Source organism: Mustela lutreola, chromosome 4 (assembly GCF_030435805.1).
Source record: "Mustela lutreola isolate mMusLut2 chromosome 4, mMusLut2.pri, whole genome shotgun sequence".
NCBI lineage: Eukaryota > Metazoa > Chordata > Mammalia > Carnivora > Mustelidae > Mustela > Mustela lutreola.
In genome coordinates, this window is record NC_081293.1 from 80,385,905 (window position 1) to 80,402,491 (window position 16,587).

The 16,587-nt window shown below is 39.9% G+C and overlaps 1 protein-coding gene across 3 annotated transcripts in view; it reads left to right on the forward strand.

Annotated features, from left to right (window-relative positions):
- The window catches only part of RYR2 (ryanodine receptor 2), a 751,000-nt gene that overhangs the window by 406,601 nt on the left and 327,812 nt on the right, over window positions 1–16,587 (forward strand). For all 3 annotated transcript variants that reach the window (XM_059170336.1, XM_059170337.1, XM_059170338.1), the window contains exon 17: window positions 1,759–1,854. In XM_059170336.1, coding sequence (XP_059026319.1) covers window positions 1,759–1,854 — 96 coding nt within the window. The remainder of the gene's footprint in view (window positions 1–1,758; window positions 1,855–16,587) is intronic.

A 16,587-nucleotide genomic window follows, 5' to 3' on the forward strand; every position in this document is an offset into this window, starting at 1 on the left:
AATAGTGATTGTTTTCTTATGGCAACATCTTTTTCCCATTAAATATCCTACATTGCACCAACCCTTTGTAAATAGTCGTACTGTTTTGGAACAATCTCATGGGCATTAAGAGTAGAATTTTCATAAAATATTGACAAGATTTACTTTGAAAGAGTCGCGGGATTGTGAGACATCAGAACTTTTAAATGGATTCTGTAAATTGGGTTGAAAGAGATCATAAAGGTTGTGTAGGAATTTCATATAAGATGGTTTCTTTCATCAAAGACCAATCAAAAACACTAGGTGAAACAAAGTTAGACAGGTGACTTGACTATAGGAGTTCTGAGTCCTTCAAGTGCATTGTGAACTTTAAAGAGAAGTAGAGATACAGGAGGAAAGTGAAACATTTTCAAACTTATTAGCCATCTGCCTTCCCACCCTTTTTTCCAGGTAACAATTAATTATATCTCTCTGTGTGCCTGTTACAGTTACTAACTATATCTCCTAGTATTTTGTGATATATTTTCAGGAAAACTGATGTGCTCTTAACTTTTTCATTATAGACATGAGAAAGTTGAGCTCTAGGGAAATTAAATCCTCTCATGGCTAATTAAAAGCAATGAGTATCAGAATCCAAGTGAGGAGACTCCCAGGACACTGGTTTTTCCATTATCCTTCGTCATTTCTTTCCAATATGAAATACTACTTTCTCAAATTATATTCCTTCTAATGAGCAGTATGGTTTTCTGGCCCCTGTTAACAAATATCAATTCTTTAAGAAGAAAAATATGAGCACTACCTCACTCCAGTCAGAATGGTTAAGATTAAAAACTCAGAAAATGACAGATGTTTGCAAGGATGTGGAGAAGGGGAACCCTCCTACACTGTTGGTGGGAATGCAAGCTGCTGCAGCACTCTGGAAAACAGTATGGAGGTTCCGTAAAAAGTTGAAAATAGAACTATCCTATGACCCAGCAATTGCACTTCTGGGTATTTACCCTAAAAATATAAACGTAGTGATCCGAAGGGGCATGTGCACCTGAATGTTTATAGCAGCAATGTCCACAGTAGCCAAAATATGGAAAGAGTCCAGATGTGCATTGAGAGGTGAATGGATTAAGATGATATGATACACACACACACACACACACACACACACACACACACAGGAATATTACTCAGCCATCAAAAAGAAGGAAACCTTGCCATTTGCAATGATGAAGATGGAACTAAAGGGTGTTCTGCTAAGTGAAATAAGTCAGTCAGAGAAAGACAAATATCAGGTGATTTCATTCATATGTGGAACTTAAGAAACAGAGCAGAGGATCATAGGGGAGGAGAGGAAGAAATAAAATAAGATAAAACCATAGAGGAAGACAAACCGGAAGAGACTCTTAATCATGGGAAACAAACTGAGGGTTGCTGGAGGGGAGGTGGCTAGGGGATGGGGTAACTGGGTGACAGACATTAAGGAGGGCACATGATATAATGAGCACTGGGCGTTATATAAAACCCCTAAATCAATGAGCTCTACCTTTGAAACTAATAATATATGTTAATAGACTTTAAATATTATATATTTTAAATATTTTAAAATATTTTAAATATTATATGTCTCAATTTTATATATGAAGATGTGTCTGTGTATTTGTATAGATCTGAGAGGTAAAGTCAGAGTATTTTGTTCTTGTTCCAGTATTTTAGGGCTTACTACCAGCTTACCTTGCATTTTAAACTGGAGAATCATATAACTGTGATGTCTGCTTTTTTCTTCTGCAGCGGCTCTAATTAGAGGAAATCGTAAAAACTGTGCTCAATTTTCTGGCTCCCTTGACTGGTTGATCAGCCGATTGGAAAGACTAGAAGCTTCTTCTGGTATGTTTTCTGGTTATTTCCTTGTCCTTATACATTAACTCCTGTTTTCTTCTACTTTACATTCCTTAAGGTATAAAAACAAATTTTGAGCATCAGTGCCATTTAAATGTTTTCCTTTGAATAAGTTGAAATTTTTACTTATTGTAAACTCATTGGTATTTTAGTATTTCTGAAAAGCAATTTTACAGTTCATTTACATTAAAAAAAAAAATGAAGTCCCTTAGTATACCATGGAGCCAGAATCCCCATTGTTTTTCAGATCAGTTATTCCAAATGTATTATGTAAACAAAAAACCTGGTTTGGCATGTGAACTTTTAACTTGTGTTCAGAAGATTATTTGGACAATAATAGCCAAAAATCGGATTTGTTTCCAAATCGTACAGCACACTATTTTAAAGTGATTGAATACATGTTAATATTATGAGTCTGTATGATAGTCAAATAGTTACAGGCAATGAACCTGATCTCTCTCGCTCTCTAATATGTGTGTTATTCTTATTTTGGTGTTGTGAAAACTTAAAACTGATAACCTGAACTTGTCTAGCAACATAGATTGTATCAGCGACCCCCAAACGAAAGTAGATTGCTCCTCCCTCCTTTTGCACAGTATCTCATTAGTTGCCATTCTGTGCCACTAATGCCCCTTTATGTTACCTATTTTTCCTCTCAATCTCCTAACTAGCAATTAACTCCTTGAAGCCAGGGGCATGATCTCGTTCATCTCTGGGTCTACCGTGTCCTCTGGCATCTAGTAGGATGAATAAATGAATGGATGAATGAATGGCTGAATTCCCTTAAGAAAATGCCAGTCAATACAGATAAAATTTCATGACTTTTGCATGAGAAAGACTCACTCAAGGTTAGGTTTGTTGGAATTGAATGAGTAGAAGAACAGACGGTTGTGGTCCAAGAGGGAAATTTTAAGTCACAGAGTAAAATTTTAGTGTTTAAGATTTAGGAAGAGGAGGTGGAGAAATTTGAGTCACACACTGAGTTTTAAGACATTGTTGGATTGTTGGGTGGCAGAAATAAAGAAGGAGATTGTTGAGCTAAAAAAAGACACAAGGATCGTAAGAAGAGGGTTTTCAGGGTATCACACCACAAATGGCGGGGGGGGGGGGTTGTGGACCATCACAGAACTTGCTGAAGAAGGAGAAAACTGAGTAAATGCTGGGAGGAGGTGGTCAAGTTAGTGGTAGCAAAATGATGGCAAGATTGCAAGAATAGATAAACTCTTGGGTCAGAGTATCCAGAATTGTTGGCAATCTCCAGTAGATACAAAGAATTGTGCTGATCCCCTTTTCTGGCCACAGGGAATCTCGAGAGAGACGGGCAGAGCTACCTTCAGGACAGTGTAAATGTCAGATGAATAGGCTGCTTCTCTGAAGACAGACAGACAGACACACACACACACACACAATGCTCAGAGCAGAGAGGAAAGAGAGAGAAGGAAAGAACTGAGTGGAGCATCCTTTAAATTCAGCCAAGAAGAGTCCCATCTCTACAGTCTTCAGTTTGGCTGGTTGTAGGCACAGTTCCACTGGATACAAATTGCTATTTGCTATGATCTTTGTCCAGTGCAGCTGTTGGTCACAGGTACTTCTGTGTCAAGTAGATGTCCTGTGCACTCAGAAAGCACAGGGAACATCAGGAGTAGGAAGGACCCTTGGAGTACCCTGAACCTGACATCTCACTTAAGAGGAGAGGAAATCAAGGCCTAGGACATTTGAATGACTGATTGGAGATGCTAGAATTAATTGTTATAGGAGAGATGAAACCCAAGCTCTGAACACAGAGGATGAGAATTTGAGCAGGGTCCTGGCAGTATCTGGTACCCAGCCAGCTCCTCTTTATCGCCTTCTCTGATTGTGGGGCTCAGAAAGAGGAGTGAGCAGATTTATTTTCTTATGCATGTTCTTCTGCTTCATTGAAGGCTGACTGGTATTACTAGTGCATAAAGGTTTAGTAGGGTACCTGATAAGTCTATGAGAAGAGCCACTGTGAATTTTTTGGGAGGAAAAATTAGACCTATTCCCAGGTTTCCTGTGTGACTGTGTCTCTAGGCCAAATTTAATGGAAAAGAGAAGATTTGTATGAGCAAGTCCAGTTAATCAAACTGATGGATTTCTGAAGGCTGAGTTTTCTTTAAGATGTTTGGACTTTAAGAAACAGCTGACTGAGCACAGTCTGCTGCTGCATCTCTTCTCTGAGTCTAACTTTTGTACAGTCTTTTCTGCAGGTAATTTTGCAGTGGTGTAAGTGGCTTACTTGGGGATTCCTGCCAGTTCTTCTCCGCTCCTAGTTACGTGCCGTGAAGGATGTTCCCTCTGGGTTCAAGCAGAAGGAAGCTTTCAGGGGTCTTGAACTACCTGAGCATGTGCTCACATTTTTAATGCTCACAGTTTTAAGCTTCCAAAGATGTCATGACTGCTTCTTAGAGAGCATAAGCTCATCATTTTTAAAGGGAAAAATTCGTTAGGTGTGAATACTCTGCCCCAGAATGTTGTTTGCCAGGATCTTCTTCCTTGATACGGAGTTAGGTATGAACATCTGCATTAGAAAAAGCAGGAGCCCACGGGATATTGTATGAGACCTGCTGTTGGCGATGCAGAAAACCTAGCTAATCTTTTGGAGTCCTATCAGCAGTTTAGGCAACACATAATGATGACATAGAAAGGACAGTTTTCTAGGAAGTAACTTTGTAAAAGGGAAACTTCAGTTGTTGGTTGATTTAAATATATTTTTTTAAGATTTTATTTATTTATTTGAGAGAGAGAGCATGAGCAGGAGGAAGAGCAGAGGGAGAAGGAGAAGCAGATTCCCTGCTGAGTGGGGAGCCTGATGCAGGGCTCTAGATCCCATGAGACCCTGAGATCGTGACCTAAGAAGACACTTAACCGACTGAGCCACCCAGGCACTCTGATTCATATCTTTTGGTTGTGCCAGTTCTGGTTATAGCCAGGAGACTGTGCATCTGACCCTTAGGAGAAACATAAAATCAGAATCATGGTGATGTTGCAGACTTTGTAAAGAAAACCTTTCGTGATCGTTGTTGGGTCTGTACCTGTTTGACCCCATGGCACTGTAACATAACCATCCATCTGCCTCTTTTGCTTCATTCGGAGAACATTACAGTGACTGGGGTTTTTAATAATGATCTGGGTCATCACGATGACAAGTTATGTTCGAGCTGATGGATCACTTACGACAGGGAAACCCTGTGTACATTTTTCAAAGACAATCACTCAGTGTTTGAAATAATACATTAACGATTAAAGGTTACTAATTGAATATTTAGTGACGTCCCTTGTCAAAAATTACTCATTTTTGAATGATGCCGGAAAAGTCCCGAGTACAGCCATACTCCTTCCTTTCCCAGCGAAGCATTAAATAACTGGAAAGCAAAAGAGAACAGGGAATTGAGAGTCTATGTTTGGAGGGCTTTTGGAAAAAAATATTCCTTACCAGCAATGTCAAATATGAAAAAAAAAAAAAAAGTCCCTCCAAGTAAAATCCAAATGAAACAGAACGTTCTTTTCTGAATGAAAAAAGTGATCAGGGTTGCCTGGTTATCTGGAGTCGCTATGCTTTTCAGAATTCTCTTCTGAAAGCCTGTGTGTGGGATAGATGGCACATTGTGTTTTTAGAAATGGTTCTTTTGAGATGAAAAAAAAAAAAAAAAAACCAACTTCAACTGTCTCACATTGGAGAAGAGAACTATCCTGCTTTGTGACGTAGTTGATTGGTTTTATAAGCATTTCCCACAGTAATTCATGTAACATCCATGCCTAGCCCTGGGTGTTAAAGTTTGAAGGAGACCAGGAGTGATGGGGCAAAGGGTGTCCCTGGGTTTCAGAGACTGGGGGGGTCCGCTGGTCTTGTTCCCGTGATGGTGGCTCTCTGAATGATGCAGTGGTTTTTTGGTTCTTTTCCTGTGTTTTTGATACTCAATAGGAAGTTGATATTCATAGCCAGTGTTTAATTCTCGTATCTGTTTCTCATCTTTGTTTTATATTCGTGGTCTGCTTGACACTTCTGCCTCAGTGGTCAGTGAATTGTGCTGGCCTGGGGGGCCCCAGTTTCTCAGATAGGTTCGATGGCAGCAGGGCCAAAGCCAGGCTCAGTCTTGTCATCCAGTCTTTTTAAGGGGCAAGGAGAAACGGAGCCCTAGGCTGAGAGTCACAGGTGCCATAGTGCTGCTCACTCCGTTTCTGCCAATATGGCGGGGATGCTCGTCAGGGCTCTCTACCTCAGAGAGACGCATTCCTTGACAGAGACAGTCTCCCGAGGCTCTAAATTGCCAGGCTCTTAAGGATTCAGGTGAGGAAGGTGTAAAAGATTGAAAGCCCAAGGTTATTGGGTCCCTTTTTAGTCACCTTCCAGTCCCAGGTGGGGTCTCATGCCCTCCTGACATTATTCCATACTGGCCCCAGTGGCCAGCAAAGGGCAGGCGATCGTCCTAGGGCAGAGATGAAAGGAGTTTACCCCTGAAGTGACACCTGCCCCCACCTGTCCTGTGGACATGCTCCCCATCCAGCCTGCAGCCACCCACCTCTGACCTCCTGCCAATTCAGGAGAGCCTTTGTTTCCCCGAGGTCGTCTTGGGCGCTTCCTGGAATCCATGTTCTCATCCCGTTTCTTTAGATTTCCCAGGGATAGGTTGGAAGTTGGAACATTGGCCCGTTGTGCTGATTTTATTTCTCCCCACACACAGTGAGTTAGGGAGGCATCCTATAATTGTGTGGCTAGCTGGAGGAAGAGAGGAGGAAGTCTGGTCTCAGAGAAACTGTGGAGTGGCTCGCTTGAGGAAAACTTACTAAAAACAAAATCACAGACAGTGATTGCTACCTTTGACCTAGACTGTGTCTTTTCCTCTTTGAGGATTATGGACAGAACGGAGACCTGAGCTCTTTTATGTGCTGCTTTGGACAGATGCCAGTGTCTGGTCTGACTGGGTTTTCTCATTCCACACTGGATATTAAATACTTTCATCGTCATCTTCAGTGAAATAATTGTGCTGTATCACTCGCTTTCAGTCATGCTTAAAGTTAAGCGACTGTGACCTCCCTTGGGTTCATTATACTGGCTTGAGGACTTTGTCTCGAACTGAGTTCATTAAAGTCTCTTTGCAGTGTGTATCCCTTATCCCAATTTTGTCAAGCTGACTTACCTCTTGATCGCATCGTCTTTTAAGTACCTAGGCTTTTATTATGGATTCTATTTACTGGGACCCAGTAGTCAAAAGAAGGAAGTCGATCACTACCCAAGGCAGGACGCACACTCTTCAGGTGCCTTCCCTGAGGGTTGACCTACCATTGGGTTTCCTACCATTGGGTTTCTTACCATTTCATCATCAAAATTAGGGTGGAGCTCTGCCAAGACGACCTCATCAGAAAGCTCCGTATTTAATAATCTCTTGGGTTTTTTTTTTTTTTTTTATCATTTTTTTCTTATCATTTTCTTATCATTTTTTCTTACCATTTTTATTTTATTTTTTCAGTGTTCCAAGATTTATTGTTTACCCAGCACACCCAGTGATCCAAGTAATCTGTGCCTTCCTTCATACCCACCACCAGGCTCACCCAACCCCTCACCCCCCTCCCCTCTAAAACCCTGTTTGTTTCTCTGGTTTCTACCTACTTTTATACTGTGTTAAGGAGAAGCAGAATTTAGGATTGATTACAAGTATGGATTCTGAGTTGGACTGGCAAAGTTCTAATTCCAGGATCATCCTTGATAGCTGCATGATCTTAACCCTTTTGTACCTCCTATTTTACATACGTTTGTAAAACAGGGATTGTAATAATTCCTGCCCCACAAGGATTATTAGTCAACCCTATGGATGTCTTTATAATGTTAAAGGAATACAAGTGTCACAGTAAGTGTCTCATCTTTTTCATTTGTAATTAGGAGTTGTTTTAACTACAAGGTCATTTTTATTTTCTTCAAAGAGCACTGTAGAAATGGACTAGACAGGGGTTCTGTCTTCAACTATAAAGATAATGAAGACCACTGAGAGCTCAGATGAACAGCGAGCCTTCAGCTCTGGATCGGGGTGGGGTTGGGACAGTTAGATACTGGCTGCCAGATCTGTGCGTGAATGTGGAGGTGTAGACTTGTACTCTGGGCACAGTACAAAGACCTTTAGTCAAAAACTTAAAAACAAACAAACTTGGGGGTGCCTGGGTGGCTCAGTCTGTTAAGCATTTGACCAGCTCAGGTTGTGATTTTAGCGTCTAGGGATCGAGCCCCACATTGGGCTTCCTGATCAGTGGGGAGTCTTTCTGCTCCCTCTGACCACCCCCCCAGGTCAGTTCATGCTTGCTCTCTCTCAAATAAATAAATAGAACATTTCAAAAATATTATATAACAAAATATATATAATAAATATATATATAATAAAATTATGTCAATTTTTAAATTGTGACTCTTGATCGTGGGGTTGTGGTGATTATTTTTTAAAGATCTTGATCTTTACACCACGTTGGGTATAAAGATAACTTTAAAAAAATCTTTAAAAAATTTTGGGTTTTGTTAAACAGTGTGTTGTATAACTTTTCTCTTTCCCTTATTCCACACTATCAGAAGTCAATTATTTTATGCACTTTTTTTTTTCTTTTGTGCTTTTGGAAATGAGGCCTCTGGGCTGTCTTCATACTGCAGAACTCTCTCTGCTCGATTTTACTGGGACCCGGTTGACATACATCACTGTATATGCTTCAAGTGTACATCATAATGGTTGAGCTTACATATATTATGAAACTATTACTCTAACAGATTTAGTTTGCATCCATCATCTCATATATATAAACTTTTTAAGAAAGTGAAAAAAAACAGGGGCACCTGGATGGCTCAGTCAGTTAAGCATCTGACTACCTGTTCCAGCTCAGGTTATCATCTCAGGGTTGGGGGATCGAGCCCTGTGTCGGGGTCTGCGCTCCGCATGGAGCCTGCTTCAGATTCTCCTTCTCCCCCTGCTTCACCTTCTGCTGGTGCTCTCTTTCTCTCTCAAATAAGTAAAATCTTAAAAAAAAAAAAAAAGTAAAATCTTAAAAAAAAAGAAGATAAAACAAAAAAGGACTTCCCTTGTGATGAAAACTCTTAGGACTCACCCTCTTACCAACTTTCCCGTGTATCAGCGTTAGCTCTCCTCATCATATTGTATCTTATAGCCCTAGCACTTAGTGATCTTTTTTCCTTTGTCATGACTCCCTGCCTCTGGAATACATATCTGATCTCTTCTTCTCTGAGAGTTCTGTTTTTGGATTTTTTTTTTGTTTGTTTGCAGCATTTTTGATTTATATCTTGTCTTTCTGGCTGTTGTTAGTAGTAAATAATGCTGGTATGAACCTGGAGGTGCAGCTATCTTCTCGAGGTAGTGTTTCTGTTTTCTAAAGATTTATTTATTTGAGAGAGAGAGAGAGCAGGAGGGTGGGTGGAGGGCAGAGGGTAAGAGAGAATCTCAGGCAGACTCCATGCTGAGTGTGAAGCCTGATGCAGGGCCTGATCCCATGACCCTGAGATCATGACCTGAGGTGAAATCAATGTCAGACCCTTAACCAATTGAACCCCCCAGGCACCCCCATGTTTTTGTTTTCTTTGGATGTGTTCCCAGAAGTGGAATTGTTGGATCATATGGTAGTTCCATTTTTAATTTGGGGGGGTCCTGTATTGTTTTCCATCATGGCTACACCAGTTTGCATTCTCACCAACAGGGCACGAGGGTTCCCTTTTCTTTACATACACAACAGCATCTGTTACCTCATGTTTTTTTGTTTGTTTGTTTTTTTTTCTGAGCGTGGCCATTCTGGTGGCTGTGTGGCGATGTCTCATTGTGGTTTGGATTTACTTCTCCCTGATGACTAGTGATGTTGACGGTCTTTTCACATATCTTTTGGCCATCCATATATCTTCCTCAGGAAAATGTCTACTTGGGTCTTTTGCCCATTTTAATTGGATTATTTTTTCTGATGAGTTCTTATATATTATGGACATTAACCCTTCATCAGATAATGTGATCTGCACTCCCCCTCCCCCGCCCCATTCAGTGGGTTGTCTTTTTACTTCATTGATGGTTTCTCTTGTTGTGCAGAAGCTTTTTAGTTTGGTGTGGTCCCACTGAATTTTTTTTTTAAAGATTTTAATTATTCATGAGAAGGAGAAAGAGAGAGAGAGTACATGAGCAGGGGGGAAGGCAAAGGGAGTGGGAGAAGCAGACTCCCAGCTGAGCAGGGAGCCCGATGCGGGGCTCGATCTGAGGACGTGGGGATCATGACCGGAGCCAAAGGCAGACGCTTAACCCACTGAACCACCCGGGGGTGCCCCTGATGCAGTCCCACTTACTTTTTTATTTTGTTGATTGTGCTTTAGGGTCCTAACTGAAAGATCATTGCCCATTCCTGTATCAAGGAGGTTTTTCCTCTTTCTTCCAGGAATTTCATGGTTTCAGGTCTACGTATTTATATCTTATAATACATTTTGAGTTCATTTAGTGAGTGGTATAGGATAGGGGTGTGGTCTCATTCTTTTACATGTGACTATCCAGTCTTCCCAGTGCCATTTATTGAAGAGACTGCCTTTTTCAAGATAACATTTAAAATTGACTCAAAGCTCAGTCAGATGCTGTGATCATTTTACATTCTTGCCCAGAAGAATAGTTCTCAATAAATATTTGCTGCTTTGAGCTAAGTATCTTTTTGGAGAGCTGCTTAATCTGTGTTTCTCTTGCCCTGAACAATGCATCTTAAAAGTACTCAGATGCATTGGTCTTCGAAAATTTTATTTAAAGGCCTTTTCAGCAATTAATTGCACCTGCCAACATTTTTATAAGTTCTTATCTTTCACAGAGAGGCACACATTGTTGTTTTTTTGAGCACATTAATGAGCACATTGTGGGGCCAGGGAAATCTTAAGTGAATTTAGGGCACTGTGCTAAGATGTCATATGTATTCACTGGATCCTACAGGACTCTGTAAGGTAGGTTCCATTATCATTTCCATTTTACAAATGAAGACTTGGAAGCTGAGAAGCCAAGAGGGGTAACCTTTTCAAGGTCAAATGGAAGTAGTGGAGCTAGGACTGAATTTATATGGCCTGTAAAGTCACAAAAGCAGGAATGATATCAATTTCCACTCCTCATTTTACTTATACCCAGAACCTAACACATCGAATGGCCCATTTTATGGATTAAAAGATAATTGAGGGATTCCTGGGTGGCTCAGTTGGTTAAGCGGCTGCCTTCAGTTCAGGTCATGGTCCCAGTGTCCTGGGATCGAGTCCCACATCTGGCTCCTTGTTCAGCAGGGAGCCTACTTCTCCTTCTGCCTCTGTCTGCCTGTGCTCACTCTCTCTCTCTCTCTCTGACAAATAAATATATAAAATCTTTAAAAAAAAAAAAAGATAAATGAACATGTGAATGGGGGAGAAAACACTGAAGAGTAAATAGCCAGATAAGAATATCTCAAAGTGTTTATAATTTCTTGTCTGGCACTTAGTCCTTTGTGGATTTTGAGATATGGCAATTTATACAAATAAATATTTGGCATAACATTTCTAACATTATTATTTAACTGTTGCATCATGAACTGCCTTTGATTGACATTTTCTTTTCTTAATTGCCTTTTACTCCTGTAATTTTTCTTTTATAAAATACTACTCCCGAAATTGAAAGCAGCAAAGCATCAGAAGCCTAGTTAAGCCTGAATACTGTTCAGCCTTAGAGTGTACTATTCCATACACTCTAATTACATTATTTCATGTGCTATTTATTTTATTTATTTTGGATAATGTACCCCAGGAAATTTTTGACTCATGTTCATCTCATCTTCCAATAAAATACCCTAAGTCCATCTTTTTTATTCATTTTGCTAATGCATTCATGATGCCTTACCTTTCTATATATGAATAAAAATGTAATACAGACCTTTATCTTCACTAACTTCTGATTTTATTAATGTTCCTAATTCTGTCACATTTTGTTATATTTTAATCTTACCTTTGTCACTTTTTCTCTCTCTTCTCAACTTTATGTTAGCTCAAAAGATTTCATGAGCTTATTTTCTTCTCATGCCTCAAAACCATTGTAAAGAAATGGAAGGATGCATGATGATGTGTTTCCCCTATTTGACTCGAACCCCTACCTCTTGAGGTTGTTTCTCTAAAGCCTCTCTATATTTTAATATTGATTTCAATTTAGTCCCCTTTTCCTCTCTATTTGGGTGTGATACGGAAACCCTACTTAGTGTTTATTTTACAAGTAAGCCCTGTATTATAGAAAGGAAACAAAACGTACATTGCTTCTGTTACCTTTTGTCCCTTTCTGCCTAAAAAAGTTAAAAAATAAATTCATCAGTTTATCTCACACTGAAACCCAAATACTTCCTTGACTTCAAACTTATACCCATTTTGAACAAACCACAGATATTCATTCCTAGTTCCCTCAGTGCTTCAGTCTGTGGCATGCAGAGTTCTCCTCTAAATGGTAAGATGTGTCGTAATTCTGCCGTATAGCGATGGGTTTTCACCTCCTGTTTGTTCTGGATGGGCCCAGTGCTGTTTGGTCAGGCTCTCCACCAGCCCTCCACTAGCTCAAACTAGAAGTTCCCACTACTTCTAGAAGTTCCACATTCATGCCCCGCCACCAAAGAAGGACAACTTGGATGCGACCCATCGTTTATCACTCCATGTTGGTTCCATTCAGATTAGTGGAACAAAAAGCAGAGATGTGTCTCTACAGAGCCTTCTCAGACGCACAGGCCCAGGAACAAATTAACGCATTTGTATGTAACTCAGATTCTTTCTCTCTTAGCCTCCCCTTTGGTGTGTAGCCAAAAATCCCTCCCACACACCTCAGACCTTTTTGTCAACATGGAGCTAGCTGGACTTTTCTTCTGCTTTTTCTAACTGCTGCCCACTTCATTTGCATGTTTGTTTGTTTTAATGGGGGAGAGAAAGGGTTCTTGTCAAAGGAGCACATTATGTCTTTTTAAGCATTTATGAGCCAGTAAGTCTGCTTGCTGTAACATTTCATGGTATTTTTGGCTCAACAATCCTGTTCTCTCCAGAATGTAGAGCTTCCTACAGTTCTGTCTGTTGCCCTACTTGTGTCTCTTTGTCTTTCCCTCAATTTCTAACACTCTGGTGTAATTTTTCCTGGATTTATTAATTTAACTATTTTGATATCTACACTTCAATTTCCTTTCTCCATAGTGATCAATAAATATTTTCCCTGGATTTTCCTTCCAATCAGTATTGTCCTTCAGCATTTCTCTACCGTTCTCTGATGTTAACAGTTTTAATCTTTGTATAAAAATAAGCCTAGTTGTCAGATTTCCCAGTTGATCCTTTTTTATTTCATTTCATTTGTCATTTATATTATTTTGTTACAACCATCAAATAAGGACAGACGCTTACATCACACTGCTTGGATTCAGGCCTTTTCCTAAAAACTTTATATGTGTTAATTCCTCACAACATCTCCCCTCGGGGTGGGAACCATTATTAGAATTTGATTTTAGAAATGGGGACACTGGAGCACAGAGAAGTTAAGTAACTTGCCTAAAATCTGCCAGGACTCAAGTGGGGCTTGTTGACTTGTGTCCCTGGTTATAACCACTACATAAGACAACAGGATAATGATAATACCTCTTGCTATTCTAGTTCCTCATTTAAGCCTAGTAAATATCCAGGATGTTATTCCCCCTTCTGAAAGGATGACAGTCCATGATATAGACAGCTTGGCCTGGGTGTTTTGTGTTCTTTGTTGTCATGTTATTTCTCAGTCCCTTTCTCCAGTCTTTTTACTTAAGTTCCTTTGTTTACATTAATTACACATGGCAAAAAATATAACTTTCCTCATTTCTATTTGCCTCCTGTGAGCCCTGGGAATTTGACTAATAAGGTCTGACCGAAAGGTTAAGAAGGATTTTAACTCCTAGGTAGGGGAAGAAGGCTAAGGCCATGTGCTCCATCAGGAATTTTCTAGGATCATTGCCCACTCTCAGAGCAGAGATGTAGGAATGGAGTCCCTTTCCAAAGCTGAATAACACCTGTGTGACCCTCTTGCGGTGAGAACCACGGTCCGTCTAAGCCCACATACACTTAAGTGTTCTGAAATGATTTTAATTTTTGTTTGATTTTTGCTACACACTTGTAATTGCAGGTGAGAAAACAGTTTCTGGAGAGAGGGTGTTGGCATTGTCTTCCAAGTCCATTGGTTTTCCTTGTCTTCCTGAGACAATAATTACAGCTGTCTCCACCTATGCCTGAGTGGCTCCCTGCCTGGTTCTGTTCACTTCACTCGAACGTGCAAGACTCACCGTGACCTTGTGCCTGCTCTGTGTGGGGCAGAATCCCGAGGCTAGATTCTTTCCAGGACTTCTGTTCTATGGCTTGCTTTCAGGTTTTCCATGTAAACCCTCAACCTTGGACAGCCCAGGGCACATCCCACCACAGCACTTGGATGTTTCCAATACCAGTAGGTTATTTCCAGACATGTTGTTACACCCTCAGAGATTTTTCTTGTCATGAGCCCTAGAAATAATTCAGAAAGTTACATCCATAAAAGTTTTAAGGCAAAGAGCTAAATAAATAGTTCATGTATCTTACATATAAACAGTTTATTCCATCAGTTTTGAATTTTGTGCATGACCCCCACATCTAAAGCCTACAGAAATTCCTGTCATTCAGTGAGGAAATACTGGAACTACGAAATATAAATTCTCCATCCATGTTCTATCATGTCTTCTCTACCTTTTTTTTTTTTTTTGAAGATTTTATTTATTTATTTGACAGACAGAGATCACAAGGAGGCAGAGAGGCAGGCGGGAGGGAGGGGTGGTGGGAAGCAGGCTCCCCGCTGAGCAGAGAGCCCGATGCGGGGCTCAAGCCCAGGACCCTGAGATCATGACCTCAGCCATGACCCACTGAGCCACCCAGGTGCCCCTCTTCTCTACCTTTAGAAAAAATAAGTATCTTAATGTTAAAATCTCCAGATAGCAAATATGCCGATGTAGCTAATATATATACTCTTCATAGTAATGACTCTCGTTTATGTTGTTTTAAACTGAAAGTGTCCATTTATATTCATTCACTTACTCAGTTGGCAAACATGAGATGGGCCTCCCTGGGCCTAGGTGTGCTGAATTCGACACATCTCTACTTTCAAGGACTCATTCTCTAATAGGAGATTGAAATGAGCATAAAGGATTTTAACACAAAATGATAAGTACTACCAAGAAAGAATAATTCATTCTAGAGTGTTGGTAAAAAGCCACCAAATGAGATGACTTTCTGCAGACTGATTCAGATTCTGAAGTTTCCAAAGAGGGAAGTGTATTTCAGTCTAAGAATAACGTGCAAAAACATGGAAGGTGGGACAGAGCTGACAAGTCCCACTGGGCTGTGGCAGGCCTTGATTGCTGATGGTCCCACTGCCTAGAACACTGCCTGGTAGGCATTTAATAAATGTATCAGTGTGTTGTAAATGCATTAGCTCATAAGCGTATTTATACCATGTACTTTGAAGTATATACTACCCGTTCTTTGTCAAAGGAGCTGGTGGGAGCTAAGGTGGGTTGGGTTGCGTCATCTATCAAAGAGCTGATGTCCCATGCTCTGGGAAATGGACTTTGACCTTGGATGTCCCTGAAAGCCATGGGAGCTTTTAAGCACAGAGTGACGTCAATTCAATGTGTGCTTTAGTTGGGATGCCCAGGTGGCCCAGTCAGTTGAGCGGCTGCTTCTTTGTCATGATCTCAGGATCCTGGGACCCAGCCCCGCGTTGGGCTCCACACTCAGTGCAATGTCTGCTTCAGGAGACTCTCACTGTCTCCCTCTGCCCCTCCCCCACCTCACCTGTACGCTTTCTCTCCCTAAAGCAAAGAAATTAAAAAAAAAAAAAAAAAAAAGGAAATAGACCTCACTTCCTATTTTGTTTTCCTTTCTAAAAATATTTCTTACTGTAAAAGTAATGTGTACACATTTTCTGGAATTCATCAAGTATTGGAAGTATTGGAAGGAAGGTATACTAATCCAGCAATAACCAGCACCAACATTCTGGCATACTAACTCCTGGTGTTTTTTGAAGTAGATGTTTTATACATATAAATATATTTTACATAGTTGCAAACATAATATATATCCAGTCGTGCAGATATCTACTCATGAAAGTTTATCTTCTACATTATGTGTTCTTCATGTTATTAAGATTTCCACCAAAATTTCTGTAAATTTATTAAAACTTAAAAATCAGGTTATGTATAGAAATTATAAGATTTATTATATATTAGTTCTGTCTTATTAGTTCTGTCTTATTAGTTTGTGTGTGTGTCTGTGTTTTTGAATATTTAATTTATGTTCATAAATCATTCCGGTATACTGTTACGATCTGCCAAGGTTTAAATGTATCTCTTGAGAATCTGGCCAAGAGTGTTAGGCACTATTCCCATTTCTGGGTCTTATTCAGTGCATTTAGAATTTAATTGTCAAATCATCTTTAGTTAAATGTAGCCATTGTAATATTTTTTAAGCCCTGTACTTCTTTCTTTTTTCACCAGAGTTTGAGGCATATATTGGTATAATTTACATATTATTTAATATAGTCAGTCTAGCTAGTCTTTATTTTTTTTTAATTAGTCTTTTGGTATTTCCATTTTGTTTTCTTTTAGGAATTTCTAACCACACACAAGAAATAAAAGTTTATTTGCTGTTTATCCCAACACTTGACAATAAAA